Source organism: Drosophila serrata, unplaced genomic scaffold, assembly GCF_035046125.1.
Source record: "Drosophila serrata isolate PLE 108 unplaced genomic scaffold, ASM3504612v1 contig_17, whole genome shotgun sequence".
Taxonomy (NCBI): domain Eukaryota; kingdom Metazoa; phylum Arthropoda; class Insecta; order Diptera; family Drosophilidae; genus Drosophila; species Drosophila serrata.
In genome coordinates, this window is record NW_028256915.1 from 284738 (window position 1) to 306024 (window position 21287).

At 45.6% G+C, this 21287-nt stretch overlaps 3 protein-coding genes across 13 annotated transcripts; 2 read left to right on the forward strand and 1 right to left on the reverse strand.

Annotated features, from left to right (window-relative positions):
- Positions 1–80: 80 nt before the first annotated feature.
- On the forward strand, positions 81–2904 carry Abp1 (Actin binding protein 1). The gene is made up of 5 exons (XM_020960185.2): positions 81–797; positions 872–1323; positions 1384–1560; positions 1616–2073; positions 2135–2904. The coding sequence occupies exons 1-5, from the start codon at positions 543–545 to the stop codon at positions 2365–2367; spliced, it is 1575 nt and encodes a 524-aa protein (XP_020815844.2). The 5' UTR covers positions 81–542; the 3' UTR covers positions 2368–2904.
- stv (BAG domain-containing protein starvin) lies at positions 2891–8606 on the reverse strand. 6 transcript variants are annotated; one of them, XM_086828534.1, is made up of 5 exons: positions 8396–8539; positions 7541–8300; positions 5307–5406; positions 4043–5228; positions 2891–3984 (listed from the first exon to the last, which is right to left on the reverse strand). In XM_086828534.1, exons 2-5 carry the CDS (start codon positions 7790–7792, stop codon positions 3651–3653), a joined length of 1872 nt encoding a protein of 623 aa, XP_086684660.1. In that variant the 5' UTR covers positions 7793–8300; positions 8396–8539; the 3' UTR covers positions 2891–3650. The 6 variants fall into 6 exon arrangements, with proteins under 6 accessions (XP_086684660.1, XP_020815842.2, XP_020815841.2 ...); XM_020960183.2 differs by having other exon boundaries at positions 7541–8582; XM_020960182.2 differs by having other exon boundaries at positions 4043–5406.
- Positions 8607–11185: 2579 nt separating this feature from the next.
- LOC110189966 (dual specificity protein phosphatase 22) lies at positions 11186–21282 on the forward strand. 6 transcript variants are annotated; one of them, XM_020960255.2, is made up of 7 exons: positions 11186–11821; positions 16565–16648; positions 18133–18249; positions 18317–18767; positions 19213–19728; positions 19787–19982; positions 20058–21282. In XM_020960255.2, the coding sequence occupies exons 2-7, from the start codon at positions 16628–16630 to the stop codon at positions 20086–20088; spliced, it is 1332 nt and encodes a 443-aa protein (XP_020815914.2). In that variant the 5' UTR covers positions 11186–11821; positions 16565–16627; the 3' UTR covers positions 20089–21282. The 6 variants fall into 6 exon arrangements, with proteins under 6 accessions (XP_020815914.2, XP_086684689.1, XP_086684699.1 ...); XM_086828573.1 differs by lacking the exons at positions 11186–11821; positions 16565–16648 and adding an exon at positions 17913–18077; XM_086828563.1 differs by lacking the exons at positions 19787–19982; positions 20058–21282 and having other exon boundaries at positions 18317–19139; positions 19213–19306.
- Positions 21283–21287: the final 5 nt, after the last annotated feature.

Here is a 21287-nt window from a genome sequence, read left to right on the forward strand (position 1 = left end):
ACCACGATAGAGAAAGCATTTGAATTGAACATTGCAAACAGCTATTTTACAGGATTAAGCTAGCTGAAAATTGTACAAACTTTTCTATTTTCAAATATGCTAGATCTAGCATTAAAAAAGCTAAATTGGCAACACCTTGGTGCAAAAAAATTGTGTAGGTCGCCGCCCGCGAACAGTTAATAAGAATATAAATTGTATGATTTAATTAAGTGCTATTTCGCCTGAGCCAAACTTAGAACCAAATTACAGGCGTTAACCAGAGATTTCTGCCAGAGAACAAAATTTTTACACTTGTCGCACCTGCGGGGACTGGAAAATCAATCGCCCGACCCCTTCTGTTGTTCTGCTGGTGGTTCTGTGTGTGTGCTTGCAAAGCGGCTGCAGTAGTCTGGCATTTAATTAAAACTACAGCAGAGGCCAGCGGAAAGACTGGGAGTTATCGTGGGGCATTGGCTTTCACTTGAAGTCGCAGGCACCCAAATACGGCTCGCTAGTGAAAGCTGGCAAAGATTTCTTTGTTCCAGGTCGTTTAGACGCGAGCCATGGCCGTTAGCTTTGAAAAGAATCGGTCCCAGATCGTGGCGGCATGGAAGGATGTGCTGGACGACAAAAGCGGTACTAACTGGTCCTTGTTCGGCTACGAGGGTCAGACCAACGAACTGAAGGTCGTGGGCACCGGCGACGGCGGAGTGGAGGAGCTGACGGAAGACCTTAACAGCGGCAAGATAATGTACGCTTTCGTCCGCATAGAGGACCCGAAAACTGGCCTCAACAAATACTTACTCATCAACTGGCAGGTGAGTAAGCGCGTAATCTTATCGCCGCACGCATAATCTAACCATGGCTGTTTTACCTGATTCCCCATTCAAAGGGAGAGGGCGCACCAGTGCTACGCAAAGGCACTTGTGCCAACCACATCCGTGACGTGGGCAACCTTCTTTCAGGGGCCCACCTGACTATTAACGCCCGCAACGAGGATGACATCGACTTGGAACGGCTTCTCAAGAAATTGAGCACTGTGAGCTCAGCTTACAGCTTTAAAGAGCCGCGTGGAGTCACAGAGGAACAGAAGGCGCCGGTTGGGACCAACTATTCCAGAGTCATTCCCACCAAAGAGCTCAACGCCAGTGTCATGCAGGACTTCTGGAAGAAGGAGGAAGCCGAGGAGAAGCGGCGTCTAGAGGCGGAGAAAGAAGCAAAGCGTATGGAGTTGCAAAAGCTAGAACTAGAACAACGCAGCCGCGAAGAGAAGGAGCATAAGGAGCGGGAAAAGTTGGTTATAAGCAGCACCAAGCTCCAGCCGGCTCATGTTCCCATAAAAACGTAAGTTAAATTTCTTTAAAAAATGTGAGATTAGTCAATAATCTCTGCTATTGTTCACAGCTCCCCGCAGCCACTTAGTCCGGAGAAGACTGCACCAGGGTTTGCCAATAATCTGACGGATGCGGAGCGCATGCGTCAGGCAAGGAACCAGGAAGCCCGCGAATTGATTGGCTCGCGTGTAGGTGCTGCCAAGGCCATGTTCACCAAGCACACCAGTGAGGGCCAACTTCAGTCCAAGTAAGAAGGCATTTCACCTAATAGATCCCAAACTAAACTCCTCTCTGTTCTGTAGGCTCAACACGCAACCACCAGCGAAACCCGCACGCAACTCTATTGCTCAGCGTATAAACGTATTTAACCAAAATCAGCCTCAAGACGCATCTGTGCCTTCACCACCACGCGCAGTATCTCCCGCCCAACCACTGCCAGTGGAGACTCCTGCATCAGTGGTTGCTGCCCCTGTGGCTGCCGAGGTTGTCTCGGCAATTGCCGAGGTGGAGGAGACTCAACCGGTAGACGACTTACCGCTGGCTCACGAGAGCGAGCAGTTCTCGACCATCAAGCGATCGCCACACAGCAAAACAAACTCACTGCAATCGCAGTCTCCCGATGAGACAACGTCTTCTAATGAAACCGACACGGCCGTGTACCAGGAGCAGGAGGAGGAAGTGCGCACCAAAGTGTCGGTCACCGTGCAGCAATCTCAATCGACGAAGACTAGCGGCCTTAGCACGTTAGAAAGAAATGCCCGTAAGTTCCGTATAGTTGCGCTATTCAAAAAAAATCCCCACCAACTCTACTTATTTTGCAGTGACAGATCTGGTGAACGAAGACGATTTCATTTGCCAAGAAAGCCTTGGCGATTTGGGTCTGCGAGCTCGAGCTCTTTACGACTATCAAGCTGCCGACGAGTCGGAGATTACGTTTGATCCGGGCGATGTCATTACACATATCGATCAAATCGATGAGGGATGGTGGCAGGGCCTGGGCCCTGATGGAACCTATGGACTGTTTCCGGCAAATTATGTCGAGATAATCAACTAGGCGAGTTTCCAATTGCCAAGCAGCTGGGAAATCTACACCAACAGCAGGTAGCTTCTAGCTTCTGCATTTTAGATCCGGACTATAGCTACTTAAACACATTGCCCGTACTACACACTCTTGAACAATAATGGGATAAACCTAAGAGATTCAACGATGACTATATGCGACTATAAGATTTTTATCGTACACGACGCGTCTGTTTTGTATCAACATACCCACATATATATACATATATCGTAATCGTATACTCCCTGCCAACCATTCATTTGTTGTTCCCATATTTGTGTATACATACATACTATATCATTGTTTTGGCTTTGATTGCAGAAGCCGTGTTGCGTCCTTTTAAAATGTTCTTAAGATATCTATTATATAGAGTTTCGCCACTCAGTCAGTATTTAAGATGCGCTCCATCCCAGATCCCGGGGCTTTTTGTATACATATTGTAATTGTAATTTTAATATCGATGAGAATTATAAAACCTTTCGATAATAAATTTTGGTAATTGTGCAACAATAAAAAGTTTGGTCAACAATATCTACATTTATTCTCGCATTAATTAGTAGCATAAATAGTTTAATCTTAGTTGTTTCACAAGTTGTTTTTTTTTTTTTTTTTTTCTTTTGTTTAACAATTTAGCTGCAGCAAAGCCGTAAATGGTGCCCTGTTGATGGTGATGTTGGTGTGGTTTTTGGGTGTAAGTGGCGGTAGCAACCAATCACAATTGCTGTAGATTTGTATGAGATCATACGACCACTTGCTGTCCGTAGGGGGGCTGTCTGACACAAAATACGTATAAAAACTGGACTCGGCTTCAAAATTATCATCATGGTGATCTATAGCTTAATCATAATCAGCTCTTTAAAATGTATGTAGGGCATACGAAATACAACAAAATCGTTATGTTAACTTCCGAATTACGTTTATGCAGGCACTTTTCTCAATATCAATTTCCTTACTAGCCTAATCTACATATGGGGTGCATGACGCCTGAGGATGAGTGGGATGAGTGTTTGTCACACTCAATGATGCTGTCACATGAGATTTGCATGCTTACATAGTACGAGTTTGTCGCGTCTGAATCCTGCTAACAATTTCTAGCAAGGACGTACATCGCTAGCTCTCCTTTTAACCGGATTATCTCCGATTTCTGTCAAATCAAGTCTGGCGCTGTCCTTAAATGTGTCCCAATTGAGTCGTCTCCGATCGCCTTCCTGTCACTTAAATTTGGTTAATTTTCGTAGCTGCTTCGAAACGGTTGCTTTGTAGAGGCGCTGTGTTCATCATTCCGACGTCGTTGTAGTCGTCCCGGTTTGGGCGACATTCTGGCTAGCGGCGTGCTGCTCTTCAGGGACCGATTCGGGACCTGCTGCTCCACTGGTCTCTGGCACTGCAGCGTTTGGTGGCGGCGGCAGGGGGATAGGCTCCTGGATCTTCGTAGCATCCTGTGGCTGTGGGGTCACTGGCTCTGCACCTTGCACCGCAGAGTCTGAGACAGCAACTGCATCCATCTTCACCGGCTCTTCTGCGGTGGAGGTTGGAGCTGCTGCCCCCGACGCTGCTCGTGCATTTTCCTCGGCCTTGGCTTCCAGCACATTAATCGACGCCTGAATGCATCTGAAATGAAAAAGTGAGTTAGTCAACAAATATTTACCCTCGTCGTGGGGGATCTTACTTGATGGCTTCTTTTCTAGCTAGGCGAATGCTATCCTTTCCGTTCGTGTCGATGGTGTCCAGCTTGAGCAGGTTGCGCGTCAGCATCTCGTCCAAGTAGACGTATTCCTTGTCCTGACGGGTGCCCTTGAACTGCTCCACCTTGCCCATCAACTCCAGCACATCGCGCTGAATGTCCTGGATCTTATTGATGGAGTCGAGGGTGTGTGGTGTTTGCGGCGGCAAACCAGCTGCTCCCTCAGCAGCAACTCCTCCTGGCATCTCCTGATCGAGGTACGGCTGCTGAGTATTAAGTGGCGTGGGCCGCTGTTGTTGCGCAAAGTGAGACTGGGCCTGCGCGTGTGCCTCAGCACTCTCCTGGGCGCTGGGAGGGGCATTTTGTGTGGGGATCTCCTTGTGGGCGTTGATAATGGGCTCGGTGCGACCTTCTACGAAGATGGGAATAGTTCGCACATTTGTGCCGCCAGGAGTCTGTGGGGCTGGCGGTGGAGTCGGCTGCTTCTGTTGGGGATGTGTCTGCTGTTGGGGTGCATAGTACGACTTGAGTGGCGGCTGCGGCTGCCTTTGCCCCGGATACTGTTGACCCTGAACTGGGGGACTGGTCTGGGTACCGAATTGCTGCTGCTGACCTCCGGGTGGAGGCATAGCACGCTGATGTTGCTGCTGCTGCTGCTGGTACTGCAGGTTCTGTTGCTGCTGCTCTGGTGGTGGGGCGGAGTGCGCCCTCAGGCCCATGTCTTGCTCAGCGGCGCTTTTAACGCCCATGTCGACTGTGTTGCGTAGTCCATGTTGGCTCAAGTTAGCTGACGGGGCGCAGTCCACCTCCGATCGCCCAGCAGGGTCCTCCGTCTGGATGGCAGCGTCACAGAGCCGCTTGGAAGGCGACTGCGGCACTTGTTGCTGTGGGGATACACCGAATCCCTGCTGCGACATGTGCTGCGGCGGCACATCGTATGCGGCGTATGACTGTTGAGGATGCGGCTGGTGCTGCTGCGGCGGCGGATGTTGGGCAACATGACTGGCCCCGGGAGCGGCCCCACGTCTAGCCCCAAATCCGTCAGGAATATACTGGCGGAACTCCGATGGCAGCCTGTTGAAAAAGTCGTCGTCGTGCTCCATGTGATTGTTGCCGCCGCCGGCCATGCGTCCACGCCGTCCCATCGTCGCGAACCTGGGAAAACCGAAGTCTGCGTCGTCGAAATAGGATTGAAAGGCATCGTCAGCATGAGCTTGGGCATTGGGACCATGCAAACTGCTCCTCTTACGTGAGTCGCCGAAGCCCGCGAAGGGGTCATGCATCCTGCCCAGGTGGGAGCGTGGAAACATATTATCCATGTCCATGTCCGGTTCGAATCCAAAGGTCGGCTGCAATCACAGAGAGAGAGAGAGAGAGAGAGCGTGCTTTATGAGAACGGTAGTAAGGGAGGGTAGGAAAAGTGCAAATTGTTTGGCAAAGTGGGCGAATTGTTTATAAATAACAGGTGACTCAGAGCCCCAGGCAGTATGTTTGTGTGGGCAAAAGACAACAACTAGCTCAAATGGCGAGTGATGTCAATGCGAAGTGAATGAACAGCTGTTGGGGAACGATGGCGGAGGGAGTGGAGCAGCGAGCCTACCTTCCTGTCTCTTCGACAAGCACTCGGACCTGACTTTATTTGTTTATTTTATCAATGAGCACTGCTGCTTGGCGATTATTTTGCTACTCGTAGTTTTGCGGTCAGTCAGCCTTGTCTGGCTCTCAGTTTTCGATATCCGCTCGGTGATGTGACGCACTTTGTTCGATTGTTTGGCTGCGAATGAGGCGAGCAGCCGGCGCAGAAGGTCTTTTAAGGCGGCTGTCGCCCACTCCCGGACCCGCTGGCACGTTCTGGCTGCTTCTCGCAGTTTCTCTCTCCGAGTCTGTGTTTTCCTCAAGTCTCTCTTGGAGTCTGCCATGAAAGGGCATTGGGTATGGGGTGAGAAGCCTACGATTTCTGGGAATCCGCATTATGGTGGGGAGCAAACAAATTATTTTGAAAGAGCTTGTCATTATGATAACCATTTTATGGTCGATTAAAAAGGCTTTGTAAAAACTAGGACTCTATATAAAAAGTATAAAAATAGGATGTCAGTCTTGGTAAACTACATTCAGTGGAACTAATTACCATGAAATTAAGCGAATTCAATTTTCTCATGCACTATAATTGGCTCTGCTTAACCATCCCACTGTAAAAGCTTTTGCGGATTACGTTTTTAGTAACGTCAACGTCATCGACGCATCGCGTTGGCCCCCGCATGGGTTGGCCAAAAGTTGAGCAACAGAAAACCGCCTACGATTCCTATTAGACAACTCAGAGATGTGCACACACATAAACATCAACATCACATATGTACATACATATATGCATATATTACTGTACGGAGCCCACATACAGTGGAAATCGCAGTCGTACACAGAACTTAGTCAACAACTCAAGAGCTACAGAGACTGAGAGAGACTCGACGCCAAAAAAAAGGAAAGAGAACGACGGCCAGAGCAACGCGCCACTTGTGTGTTTTCTTCTAGAAATTTTTAAATATTTTCAAGCATTTGTTCTTTATAGATTTGGATTGCTGGCTATTAGATTAGGCCCCCAAAAACAGCTGTACTTCTTGACTCTGGTAAAATTCCGCAAATGTTGCGGCATTAATCATACGCAACGTTGGCCAGTCTGAGAGAGGGAAACAACCTCAGAGTTCCCTTTAACAAAGACTGACAGCAACTGCTTTTCAGATTTTAAGTAAATCAAATTATTTACGCAACGCCTCCCATATATTTAGCGTCGTTTAATGATGCTTTCTTCTATTTATTTATTATCACCAGCCAGTTTATATACATACATATATCTACATATACATATCCTAGAATATTCTAGAATCTATGTAGATATTGTGCTCAGTGCCGCAGCGAATTCAACGTACATAAAAGGAAGAATTGCTGAATCGAAATTGAACAACAAAGAGTTTCCCATTTCAATGGGTATCAAAAGATTCTGATAGCTTTTTGATGTATTTTTTCTTACACCTTAAGTATACACTATTCGCAAATAATTTTTTAAATATTTACGATATGTATCAATACAACTTATGAGAATTTTAAAACTTCTGATTATGGACCGCTTTTAGAATTTTAAAATTCCACCTTGAACAATCTTTTTAACTACATTTTAAACATTATTTATATTCTTCAGTTAATTGAATGTTATACAAATAAGGGGAATGGCGTATGCCTTTACTTTACTTTCAAGCAAACAATTTGAAGGGGAAACAGGCAATTTCCTTGAAAGTGTCCCCTTTGGAGAAGCTCCACTGTGGGAATTTCCGCTTCTACAGCGAGCTACGAAAATAATGACTTGAACATGCGATCGAGGTCGAGGTTGGGGCCGAATCTGGAAGAGACGACCTTGCCGGGCGCCAACCTTGTAGCTCTCTCACTCCCCTGGCCCGAACGAACGGCCATTGGTAGCCAACGGCTACTCACCTGAAAGTGCTGCTGCTGCTGGCTGGGGGGAACCTGCTGGAACTGCTGCCTGGGCGATCCGTACGTCGCCTGGGGACTGTGGAACTGGGGGTGCTGCTGATGCGCCGCCTGCTGCTGGGGCGATCCGTAGGCGCCCCCGGCGTACTCCCGGTTGATGGGTATGTTGACACCTGATCCGGCGCCTCCACCAGGGGCCCCGTTGGCGCCGGCGTTGCTTTGGGCCTGGTTGGGTGTCATCACAGTGGGCTTCATCTCGCTGCTTCTGCCGTTCCACGTCCGCTACCGAATCGTTTCAACAACGCACCTCGCTGCGTATCGAGAATTTGTTTTATTTATTTCTTTCCTTCGTTTGATACTTGGCTCTGACTTTTCGTCGGCGACTATTTGTCGTGCCAGTTGTTGAGATTAATTTTTGGACGGGACGCGTCGGTGGCTAGTAAGCGGGGGAGCGGGAAGCGGGGAGCGGGATGGTGTGCGGTTGCGCGGGCTCACCTTGAGCGACGACGCGTGCGACTTGTTCTCGTTCTGGTATGTTCCGCGAGGCGGCGCGCGATTTCTCGCTGATGTGCTCCTGGTGCTCCTGCTATCGCAGCTCTGCTGCCCCGGAGTGTGATGTCACTTTTGGCCACACTTTCTAGCGGCCGCACACATACACAGGCACTTTTTTACTTCCACTTTGCTTTTCAGTATTTCCGCTGCAAGCTTTTGCCGCGCGCTCTCGCTCTCTCTCTTTCTCTCTAGTGTGTGTGCGTTCGCTTTTCTAAATTCAATTTAAAAAATATATATAGATTTTTTATTTATGCACATTGCCGTCGACCCACACACACGCACACACACACACACTGGCGCACACACTATGATTTGTTGCTCTTCGCAGTTATTTGCCACATCCACGGCAATTGCGTCCACGGCGTCTTTACGCTGCCAAAGTTGTTCGTCGACTGAGCGCCACCGTCTCCATTCGCCATTCGCCATTCGCCTTTAGCGTTAGCCTCCGTCAGCCGCAATGTGGCGCTCTCAGCGCTGCTTTCTGGCCGCTCTCTCATTGGACATGTCGGGCCAGTGTGGCCAAGTGTGCGTGCACTTGTGCCTGTGCCCGTGTAAGCTTTGCTTGGCTTCCTTAAGGCCTTAATTGGTAAATATTCCACACTGTCTCACGGGTCTCGGGCCCAGGGCCTCACTCCGCGCTCTCCCGATCGGAACGGCGCTCCAGTTGCCGCTCTCTGTGTGCTCCGATCATTGCAAAGATACACACACATCAGACTTATAAATAGACGATTGTGGCTATTGGGGCTAGAAAGTTGGCCGAGAGCGGCTCTCTGAGACGCATTCCTCGGCGGCATTCGCATGGCTTCTAGAACCGTAAGCCTGTCGGGCCGCCTACATGTTCGCCAAGCACACATATTCTCGTGTGTACACGTACTGATGTACAGATGTATCTACACACGTATATGCATACATATGTATCTTCATCGTCATTGCCGCCAAAGTGCAATATGAAAAAAGAGCGATACGAGAAACAAAAGCAGAGGCAGTAAACAGTTGTCGTCGCCCACTAACGAGCGAAATCAATCGATCAGTGACTAATGATCCAGGTTTTGCAATACACCATGTGCACCCCGCCAGCGACAGAAAGTCTTCGATAGCCACCCATTCTCGCCCACCAATCAGCTGATTAACGCCAGTTGTTGGCCAGCTGTTCGCCTTACATCCGTCCATACATACATATTTACGTTTGAATGTACATATGTATGTATGTACCTTTTTATGATATGAGTCATTCGATTCAAAGCAAATTTTGGGTGCTAGATAAACAATCTATATATTTTAATATACATTTATATGTATGTACATGTGTCATAAACCATCTACATCTTTAAATGTCCATGTACATGTATAAATATATATTTATTTTAAACATGATCTTCTACACTCGACATTTCTGATCAGCATCCATAAAACAGACATGTATGTATGTGTGTTTGTGTACCAATTGGTACAATTTTAATTTATTATGTTTATGTAGAGTAATAATTTCTTGTAGAGTATAAAAACTTCGTAATATCTATATCAGAAATATGTGAAGCACTGAATAGAGTCGTTTCCGACCCCATCAAGTGTATATATAGTGCATATACAGTGGCTCAAAGCTTATTTCGCTCAGCAATTTAAAAGGAAACCAAATCGAAAATATGTACGTCTTAATCAGAAAAGATAGCTAAAAAGTTTAAACACAGTATTTTACAGAAACTCTTGATTTGTTTAAGGGGTTAAACCACCCTGAACGCCTAAAAATTGGAGGGTATTTCAAAAATGAATTTTGCCAAAGCTATTAAAAATAAAATTTTTTATTAATTGGATATCAATGTACATATGCTAACTAGAAAATAATTATTGGAGGAATTTAAATATTCCGAATGGCGAAGATATGACAGTCTAATAAGACACTTTTCTTAGCGAACGGTCCCATGTTGCACATGCTGGACAGCACAATTTTTATTCGAAACCCGAAAGCTACATTTTTGTTAAACTATATAAATACAGGTATATCATGACGTTGCCGTTTTTGAAGAGAAAACTTTTTGAGCAAATGGGAGCAAAATGACCGCAAGAATATTATGTACAAATAAACGATTTTTTTTTTTTATTTCACGGCTGTCTAACCCCTTAAGTAACTACAAGTAATATCCATTAACCATTAATGCATTCAACAAATTAATTGAAAACAAAAGCCTATTATTTCATATCAGAATATGTAATATCATAATATAATATAATATCACAAAAACATGGCATTTAAGGATTTCGGAGGTTTTTAAAGTTCCCTATTTATTAAAATTAAAACTTGTAAAATTAAATTTTAAATTATAACATTTAAAAAACATAATGAAAAAAAAAAAAACAAACAAAATTTCAAAAACCCTAACCTTATCGATGCAATAAAAATGTAAAATATTTGTATTCTTATTTAGCTTCAAAAGCCGAGTGGATATAGACATGTCAGTTTATACGCAAACAAATTCATATTGAAAAACGTATCCACGAAATGCACGTACTTATCGGACGAATTCAATTAAAATATAAATAAAAATAAGTATTCAAATAAATAACTAAAAGCTCTCATTGCCATAAAATCATATGGCTAGATCTACTCGATTGCTGATCAGAAAAATGTAAGTATATATACCATTTAGGGTCTGAAATAACTGCTTCACTATACTGCAAAGCTTTTGTAAGGGTATTTCGAAAGCGGCAGGATATTACAATTGTTATTCCCTCTGTCCCCTACTGAGCGATAATCTCTGTGAGTAGTAAATATATTAGTGCCACTGCCCAACATCGGCTCGATTAACCGTCTCAGCAATCGGTGGTTATGGGTTTTGGGGCAATACGTTGATTATTGTTATTTGAGCGTTAATTGCCCACCGCCAGGTGCCACACCACTCACAAAAACCTTGCCATTCGCCCCTTCCATTATATAACTGAATCAAAGGTTTTTACGCACTCTCTCGCAGCTCCTTTGTAAGCGATTACTCTCGCAGCTCTCGTACCGCGCTGTGCTTTGAGTGAGTTTTAATTTTGGCGCCCAGACACTGCGCAGACTCGGCGCATTCCCATTCATGCCCGCGGCCATCGCTGCCGCTCAGTTCCGACTCCGAGTCCTGGCGAGCGCTTTCGTGGCCGTGCTCAGCGGGAGCCGCGCTCAGTCTGTGACCAACGCTCGAGCCGATTTGTTTGGCGCCCGTCTCCAGGACACTCAACTCTCGAGGCGGCTGCAGCTCGTTTTAACTTTCCTTCACACTTTTCACTGCTGCGTTCCTTGCGGCCAGGCTTTCCCAGTTCCCTGTTCCGCCATCGCTACTAACTCGGTACCTTTGCCGCCCTGCCCCCGATCCCCTCCAACGAGCTCTGCTCGGCCCTTCGATACGGCACGCAAAAATGGCCAGGCCGTAGCCAGCGACAGTTTAACTGTCACACAGTTCGGTTTTGTATTCACACTGAAAGAAAACGGGTAGCGGAACGACGCCGCGGCAAGGGGGAACGAATCCAAATTTCGCGTTTGCGGCCGCCGCTAAAAGGGGGCTCTGTGGTGCCGTGATATAACCGGAGTTGCCACCCACCTGCTCTGTTCCTCAAGCACTCTCTCTCTCTCTCTATCGCTCTCTGTGTGTGGCACCATCGAAGTGAAAGTTGAAGTGCGAGTCGTCGGTGCCCCGTGTCGCGACTCCACTGACCATTGACCGGGAGGCGGGCAAAGGAGACACAAGCGACGAAGTTAATGTAAGTTGAGTGATTCCCTTTACGGTTCCACAATGCCTCGAGGACTGGGACTAGGTGACTGACCCTTCCCAGTAAACGCAAATGTCTTGAAAATTACACTCGTATACGGCGCAATTTTCGGCTCTTTCGAATATATATGTAGATATATTTTTTGTCGGTTCTAGCACGCAACTTGGGAATTAGCGGTTAGACCACCAAAAATCTCCTTTCCGTTTGAAGAGACCGTAAGTGTTTTCCGTGTAAATCGGGGGCCATTGGTCTTATGGGGCGTACGGGGCGTATGGGTAATGTGCGCCACGGGCCAGGTCGTGGTCTGTCAGCCGGCCCTCAAAGCCGAATTGGTGTGAAAGTGCTCTGAAACGTGACTGCGGCCAACTCTGACAGCAGACCCAGCTCCGTGACTGCTCATGCCAAGTGCGGCAAAAATCTTAATCCTCAAAACTAACATGGAAGAGTATATTAATTCAAGGGCTTTAAGCTAAAGAACAATCCAAGAATATAGCCTATTTTTCAGAAACTATGGGTTATTAGCATCTTATTTTCCAAATCGTTTTAATGTAACATTTTCTGAGTGTGAGCTTCATGACAAAGGTCCATTCTCCAGCTCCATTCTGTCAGGCGGCTCTTTCTGTAATTATATTTTTCAAGCTCCAGCAGACATCCGAGGATTTAACACAATCAATTCCACACAAATTTCTAGTTAGAGGGAATGCTAAAAATATTGAACGAGGTTTCAAGTTTTTAACAATAAATCATGTGTCTTTTTCGTCGCACATGAATATCATAAGCTTGCACATTTTGAGTAAAGGTGGTTGTTCCTGTTTTTTCCTATCTGGTTCTTTCTTTTATTATTTATTATTATTATTGCTTAAATCCCGAACAATATAAAAAACACAAATTGTTGTGAGGGAAAATCTACCTTAGCACTACTAACCTACCAAGTTCAAAGGTAAGAAATTAAAGTGACTTGAAATACATACATATATGAAGACAAAAAGCGTCTCAGTGTTAGTTATTATAATATAATAACTATAAACACTTTCCCATTCTTGTCTAATTTCAGTGACAGCCATCAATTCGAATGTCCCATTCGTTTTAATTTCCCTTGTTGCACACTAAAAACATGGCAGACCTTTTTCCGCCGCTCTCATTGCATATGTAAAACGAAATTAATATTCTGAGTCATGCACCTCACCCTCCTCCGCCTGCCTAATTATTTATTTAAATTGAGTTTTGTCAGCCACGGAAAGTTTCCTGGTCGAGTGTGGTTCATTACGCTCGGATTGTCAAATTTCTGCGCTTCTGTGGCACACGGCTCCGTCATGAATGCAGCGGCTAATTAGCTGCGACCTGGCCGGAACAGGTTCCGGGGAAAGTCGTACTCGGAAGAAGGATGCATTGGGAAATCGAGGCTGATGTCCCCCGCCTGGCTCAGATTATGTGCGCCATCATGGGGTAGGTGATGCCAGGCGATCCAATTTCAGTTTTATTGCCTCGGCGATTGCAACACTTTGTCTCTGTCATGACTGGCGGCAAAAAAGGGTGTCGGAGCCGGTGCCGAAAGGGGGTTCCGGGGGATAGCCAGGCTGGATGGCAAGATAGCCAGTGGCCAGCTCGGAATAGTTGCTGGTATTTGTTGTGAGTTTGTTTAGGAGCGGGTCCAATGTTTGCCCCGAGCAATGAAATCCTGGAAGCTTATGAAATCAACCGACCAACCAAACATCTTTTCAGACTTCTGTCTTGAGCTCCTATACATGTTAATAAAGCATTTTATGGCAGCACGTGTCCTCCGGAGAGAAAGTTTTGCTTGGTCGGCTTCTGAATCCCGGCCCATCTCCACGTTTTTTGCCCCTGTCTTTTGACATTTCCGCAGACAAAGCGGCGCTATTTTCTCGGCTCGGGTTCCCTATCCCCTCAAAAGTGGCAATCATGACAACGCACATCTCCTCCAAGCTATGCCTCAGTTTTCGGGAGCGAAGGGACACCCTTGAATTTATTTAAAACTGCCTGCCAGGCAGAAAATGAAACACAAATTATCGCTTGTATGTGCATACAGAAGCTATCGGCTATATATAACTTTGAACAGCTAAAATATATTGAGAAAAAACAGGGAATTTTATTAGTCATAAATTTATAAAAGATATAGAAAGTCAATGCTTTATATATTACACAAATAGCATTTCATCATAGCTCAATATCCTTTAAGTTCTTGACGATCTTATCATGTCAAATGAACAAGAAGACAGTTATTAGGCTGGATAATTATAATATTATTGTATTTATTATATTTTTGATTTTATCTTTGCAAAGTATTTGATCACCTAAAAGATTTGGTACCTCCGATATCTACCACTAAGTCATATTTACATCAATTTAATAATACTTTTACTTTATTATATTGTATATATTATCCACCTATTGTTTAGAAACCTGAGTTTAAATTAAATGAGCAAGTCACTTTCTTTAAAGAGACAAAAGAATGTTCATTATGTTATCAATATAAAGGTAGGAGTAAAACATATGTTGGGGCCGGTTTCTCATCTAACAGGAAAGTGCTTTCTAAAAATATGGTAAACAGCAAAATGTATCCGGCGGTTTGAAGATAAACTACAAGAAGGCCAGAAAACCGATATGTTTTACGATAACTTTATCTCGTGATCATTTATTCCGGTCGGATAGCTATCAGGGAGTTTTAAAACCAACGAATTCTATTGGATTCCATTAATGACTAAGTCAGATATCTACTGTATATGTACAATAAATACAGATATTTGTATAGGATTCGCTGAGCATGTCCTGTTTACGCCCTGAGACGAGACTCCGCAGCGAAGGACTCCACTTCGCTGGCGCTAGAGTCGAGTAGTGTCTCTTTTTACCACGTACTATCCACATGTCGCTTCGCTCCGTTCCACCATTGACTCACCGCGGGAAGTGATGGAGTCATAAAGCGTCACCAGGCCAGGCATATCCTGGCGTGGAAGGCGCGGCTTCTGGTGCCGCTTGCATGTATTTTATTGCTCATGTTGAATGTCTAAACGATATAATTGACTGCCACCGTAGGGGGCGGAACACGAATTGGGCTAGGGGCAAGGACGAAGGGGCCGACAACGACTAATTTATATGCACACACTACATACGTACTTGCCCCGTTTCGAATGACATTGAGAGCGGAAAAAGCCCGAATTATAAGCCGATTGATGGGAAATGATAGTGAAAAAGTATTCGAAAAACTCGCCATTTGGGGAAAGCGCAAAGTGAAAAACTTGGCAGCAAAGGCAGGTCCCGCCGGGCAACACTGGGAAAAGAGAAAAGAGCGGGAAATGATTTAATTTGATTAAAGTTTTCCATACATTTTCCTTGCTAACTGCCCGCGCCACTTTTTTTTTTGTGTTTTGCTTCCGAGCTTAGGAAAAATCGCCTTGGCAAGTGGCCCGGAAATGCAGGACGGAAGAGGGGGACGGTAGGCCACAATGCGATTTCATTAGGAGTCGGTCATGAATTGAATGGAAAAATGTTTTTCAATCATGGCCCCCAAATATTTGACCACTGGCTGAACCAACACACGCTCCGCCGGACACAGGGACGTCCGTCCTGCGCGCACAAGCGAGACGGTTCCAGCTTGCGATTTTCCAGCAATTTTCTCCGCTAATCCCAATATGCACAGTGTCCAGCGTGCTGCATCTGGGCGAAAGCGTGGGTGGGAACGCGGTGGCATGCAGGGGCGAGCCTGGTGTCACTGGTGCTCTATTCAATCGAATGGCGACCGGCAGTTGGCGCAGACTATTTATAGGCACTGTGATGCTGATTGGATGCACTTGAAGTCCATGTCGCCGCTGTCCAAAGGCTGCCAAGCAGTCATTTGGGCTGATCAATTGCCTCCGATACCTCCGATAGAATGTGGAGAGGATAAGGCGATGGATTGACTGCTCCCATTTCGTAATTTTGCCGGCCCGGAAGCGGGGTGGTGGGGCGTTCATTACTTGGCCAAGACAAGCTGACTGGTAAATGACAGCTCTCCTGCCTGCGAAGCACACGTGCCTTATCTGCTCCTGCTGCTCAAGTGTGTCAGTCAATCTAATGGCCGTGGCCCGACGACAACGTGCCGGGAATGAAATTACAACAAGGCAACACTCTCCTCAGTGCCTCAACGCGAGACACTTATGCAAATGTGGCGGATTCCAAGTGAGCCCATGGGAGGGGGCCGGGCTCGATGCCCACGTCGTGGCTTTGGGACGAGGCCCTCGCCTTTGTCCTGAACCATAATGGAGAGCGAGCTTAACCAACTGTTGCAAGGACCCAGCTCGACTCTAGTCGGGGCTCCGCTGGCCTTGCCTACTTTTGGGGGCCAAACAAGCACGCCAGGTGCTGGCCTCTGGCATTTCGGCCTAAAGCTAATCCAAATCCCAATACCAGGACATTCCCCGACTATTTGTCTGCCTGTCTGTCTGTCTGTCTGTCCCACTAATGAGATGCAGCTGGGCCACGGCAGAGTCAACGTCAAGGCCGGCTTACTTCCGCGACGGAGGTGGCGACAAAGACATCCATTATGTCTCGGCTGCGGCGAAGTGGCGGCCATGGCCGTGGCAACAACTTGCCTCTTGCACTTGCACTTTTACCAGGGCCCACAACAAATGCATTTGGGCGTCTCCCCACATTTCCATTTCCCTCTGGCCTTCGTTTGCATTTCCGACCTGAACTTGTCAAATAAAAGGATTCTCTTCCCTTCCTTCCCTCTCGTTGCAGCACCGTTTCAGGCCGATTCGTTTGACAATTGAGTAACCGAGCCCAACCTTTAAATGAAGAAACATGGGAAATGGCATGAACAAGGTAAGAGCCAGATTTATCAATAACATAAACTCAACACCCAACAGCACTACCTCATTATTCTAAACCACCAATTCCTTTTACTTTTATTAGTACAAGAGTGATATTGTTTAAGCTTGTAAACTAATTAAATCTGTTTGCGAGTTTTTTAACATTTGTGCAAAAGGAATGGAGTGTAGTTTTTATTATGGATTATTTTAATAACCCTACTGTTGATAGGACGTTCTACCCCATAAGAGGTTGGTTCTATGGCTCAGATAGAGTCGTTAGGTATCCGGTAGATTGGATTGGATCCCTATTCGTTATTAATATTAATAAATTTAATCCACACTACTCCGCTTATAAGAAAATCAAACTCAAATACAAAAAGAAAGGATAGAACTTCGATGACTAGGAATAAATTCAAAATAAATTATATATATTTATGTTAAAAAACCATGAAGTAATGCCTGCTTTCAATTCATTCACCTTTAGATATTATATTTACAGTCTTACATTAAACATTTTGCATTTTCCTCTTTATCTAACGATCGTTGGTATGGCAGCTATCTGATATAGTAGTCAGACTTTTATAAAACTAAACTAAAATCGAAATTATAGAATTATAGAAAAGAACTATTTCTCAAATTTAATGAAAATCTGTCGAAAACTGAAAAAGTTATAATTTGTTATGGTATAAATTTCTCGATCGCTGCTATGCCAGCTATATAATATAGTAGTCCGATTTTCATAAAATTTTACACAAAATTGTAAAATCATATAAAATTACTATTTCTAGACATTAATAAAAATAAGATAAAAGTTAAAAAAGTTATAATTTTTTTTGTACAAATTTTCTGATCATTACTATGGAAGCTATATGATATAGTCGTCCGATCCGGCCTGTTCCGACATACATATATGCGATTGAGAGTACAAACTACAAACTACAAAGTTTCATTCAGATAGCTTCAAAACTGAGAGACTAGTTTGCGTAGAAACGGACAGACGGACAGACGGACAGAAGGACAGACGGACATGGCTAGATCGACTCGGCTGTTGATCCTGATCAAGAATATATATACTTTATATGGTCGGAAGTGCCTCCTTCACTGCGTTGCAAACTTCTGACTGAAATTATAATACTCTGCAAGGGTACAATAATAAAAACTTTATTCATTATCTTGACAATATATTTATATATTTCATTGCATACTTTAAGGCTTTACGATTGATTTAAAATCCAATGCCATCCCCGTATTGTGAAAGTTTTGCCAGAGTTTCCTTACTCTGGTACCACCATATTTATCTGGTCCGATTGTTGTCACGGCAACTGAAACTAAATAACATGCAATGTCAATACTTTCAGCAGCCTATAAACAGCACTCAAATTCAGAGATACACACATATATTGATATCTGATCGCCCCAAAATGAACTGGCACATGGGCGAGGTAACCTCGGAGCCTGAAAAGTAGACTTAATGTTATCCCTCTCGTTTTGCTTCAGGTCTTGCCGGGACTATACGTGGGCAACTACCGCGACTCAAAGGATCACACACAACTGGAGAGGTTCAATATCTCGCACATCATCGCCATACATGACAGTCCGAGACGTCTGTTGCCGGTAAGATATGCTTCTTCGCAGTGTGCTAACCAATGTATTAATGCATTTTTCACCTGATCCCTAACAGGACAAGCACTACCTGTGCGTGATGGCCTCGGACACCCCGGACCAGAATCTTTCCCAGTACTTCTCCGTCTGCAACGACTTCATTCATGCCGCTCGCCTGCGCGAGGGCAACGTGCTCATCCATTGCCTGGCGGGCATGTCGCGCTCAGTGACCGTGGCCGTCGCCTACATTATGACCGCCACGCACCTTAACTGGAAGGAGGCCCTAAAGGTGGTGCGGGCCGGTCGCGCAGTGGCCAATCCCAACACAGGATTCCAGAACCAGCTGCAGGAGTTTGAGCAATTCAAGCTGTCCGAGGAGCGTCGTCGGCTGCGGGAGCGCTTCCCCTCGTCGGCTCTGGAGCAGCTTGACCGGACGAAAGTCGCCACGGCGCTGGACAACTACCAGGAGCTTCTGCAGAATCGTGACATTTGTGAGGGCAACTGTTCCCGCGGCGAGAAGTGTCCCACAGGTGCGCAAGTGGTGTTTGACAGGAATGGGGAGGGAGAAGACGAGGGCAAAGAGGATCCATTGGGTTCGGTCAAGAGGAGCGTGGCGTATACGCTGAGCTTTGCGACGGAGAAGTGGAAGGAGAACGCCTTTAATTCGGCAGCAAAAGATCAGAACGACGCGTTGAGCAGCAGTTCTGGCGAGGATTTGATGGCAAATGTGCGATACTACGACGGAGCCAGGAACAAGGGCCGGTTCGTTAACAACATTGATTCGGAATCGGAGGACTCGGTTGGCTTTGACCATGACCTCTCGCCTCCGCCACGAAATTCTCAGAGACTGAACAAACGACGTCATGCCAAATCCAGCCCAAAGAAAACTTAGTTAGAGACTAGTTAGTTAATAAAACTGCAATGAGACCCACAAGCGCTTAAATCTTTCTCTTTGATTTGCTTTCTATGTTGCAGGCGTCTGCAACATGGACCCCAGCAAGGGCTTGTTCCGACGCCGTCCCTCCAGCGCATCGACCCACTCGCGTCTGCGTGCCCAGTCCTCCAACACCAACGCTTCGTCCAGCAGCCTCAGCGTGAGCAGCGTGGCCGCCCAGTCCTGCCCTACATCGCCCAAGCACTCGCCCCTGCCCATGGCACGCCGCTCCGTGGGCAGCGATCGCATTCCCGAGGACGAGATCGCCCTTGACCAGCCACCCAGTACATCCAGCGAGGCCGCCGAGTATGCCGCCGCCTTCGAGGACGCCCGCCGAGAGCAAGAGCAGCGCTACCAGCAGCAGGGCAAGAACCAACGATCACCCCGGCCTGGTGGCTCTGCGTCGGGAAATGCCCGTGTGAGCAGCGCTGGGAGTCGAAGGGAGTCTTCGGCCCGGGAGGATCACGGCTCGGCCCAGCTGCAGCGGAGTGCCAGCACGGTGAGCGGATTCGGAGTACGCCCAAGGAGCAGTCCGGCGGGGCTGCACGCCTACACGGGTGAGAGTCGGATGCGCATCTAAAGACGTTTTTAATGACAATTCTTAATCCCCCTTAGGCTCAGTTCCTTCCTCCGTCCACGGGTCTCGGGTCGATCTACGCGAGGCTGACAAGGGATCGGCCATCTACCTGGGGTGCTCGGCGCCGAGAGCCTCCACACTGTCTATATCATCCTCGAGGGGCTCGTCTGGAGGTTCCGCTCCGCCTTCGCCCTGCAATACGCCCCCTGCCAGTCCACGTCACGGCGTGAGAAGGTCTGGAAGATAAAAGATTCTCAACATTTAAAAAACTATTTTTATTTTATACGAATTGCATTATTTTCGTCGCAGATCCACCAGCATGGTGAAGAAGCCAAGATGAAGATGTGAGCATGGTTTTTGCTAAGCTGGGCGTAATCTGGACCAGCAGACTTAATTGGAAAAAAAGAGGACTCGCTCCTCGCGGGATTCAGTAGCTCCTCTAGTAAAATAGCTTACTGTTGTTAGAAGCCACAAGCCACGGCTGCCGGACCCTTCGTTGCTGGCTTGGCTACCTTTGGCTAAATCTAAAGTTGTTGATCAATTTATATGTAAATGGCACTCGGCACTCGCCTTCGAGTGCAGCCTGAATTATAATCAAATGTTGCGAGTATATTTTTCAGAGACGCATTTAACAGTACCGACATATACATATATACATATTTATTGTATATTATATAGCGTATTTATTTATACGATCAGATTTGTTGTCGGTCCTCTGGGAAGGACTAGCCCCCGAATCAGAGTGGCGAGTGATTGCGGAGGCAGTCGAACAATAACTAAGAATTGTACAATTGCGTATTTTTGATTAGATTCATTGTTGTTGCAAATATTTTGATAGCGAAGAAACCGAAAGGGCGAGACCCAAGAAAAGCGTTATACATTCATACCTAGTTGATATAATATTGACATATATGAGATTTGAGATTGTTATTTAGAGTTGTTGCATTGAGTAGAATTAAATATAAATAAACAAAGTTTATTAGCTCACTTCCCACCCCTTTTTTCCACGAATACGAACACTTACACAAAATCGGAATCTATCACGACAAGCAATACGCATCGGACTTTTCTACATTAAATCATTAACAAAATTGTAACCCTATTAAACAAACCGCATTGAAGTGTGCTTTAAAGCTTGTGGCTTATCATAAACAAAAAGAAAAAGAAAAGAAAAATAATTAAAATTGTTATCGAATAAGAGCATATATAATTATTTACAACCATTCCTTGAATATCGAAAACAATCTTATGGACATTTTAGACATTTTTGCAAGCTGGCTTTGACAAAAAAGAATTGTTCAGAGATACAAAAGTACATATTGCGACGAACGGCTAATCAAATACTGTATTTATAATGCCTAAAAAAAATGCACAAATCGGTTTTAGACTAAAGATATATAAAGAAATCGTTAAGTTTGTCAAATGAACACAATTACTATACAATAACAAAAGCAACTGTCTCCAAGACACAATTAAAATAAAGTCGAATTGCATAAAATCAAGTACATACATAATAAAAATGCCCTTGAATATATACAT

Excerpts from the sequence above, each read along its gene's own strand:
- Abp1 (XM_020960185.2), top strand. The coding sequence starts at position 543 with ATGGCCGTTAGCTTTGAAAAGAATCGGTCCCAGATCGTGGCGGCATGG. Across the intron at positions 798-871 it reads ACTTACTCATCAACTGGCAG|GGAGAGGGCGCACCAGTGCT; the intron begins GTGAGTAAGCGC and ends CCCCATTCAAAG. Across the intron at positions 1,561-1,615 it reads GAGGGCCAACTTCAGTCCAA|GCTCAACACGCAACCACCAG; the intron begins GTAAGAAGGCAT and ends TCTGTTCTGTAG.
- LOC110189966 (XM_086828573.1), top strand. The coding sequence starts at position 17,973 with ATGCAATGTCAATACTTTCAGCAGCCTATAAACAGCACTCAAATTCAG. Across the intron at positions 18,768-19,212 it reads CGGCGAGAAGTGTCCCACAG|GCGTCTGCAACATGGACCCC; the intron begins GTGCGCAAGTGG and ends TCTATGTTGCAG. Across the intron at positions 19,983-20,057 it reads CCACGTCACGGCGTGAGAAG|ATCCACCAGCATGGTGAAGA; the intron begins GTCTGGAAGATA and ends TTTTCGTCGCAG.
- stv (XM_020960181.2), bottom strand. The coding sequence starts at position 7,792 with ATGAAGCCCACTGTGATGACACCCAACCAGGCCCAAAGCAACGCCGGC. Across the intron at positions 5,407-7,540 it reads AGCAGCAGCAGCACTTTCAG|CCGACCTTTGGATTCGAACC; the intron begins GTGAGTAGCCGT and ends CTGTGATTGCAG. Across the intron at positions 3,985-4,042 it reads GCTAGAAAAGAAGCCATCAA|ATGCATTCAGGCGTCGATTA; the intron begins GTAAGATCCCCC and ends TTTTCATTTCAG.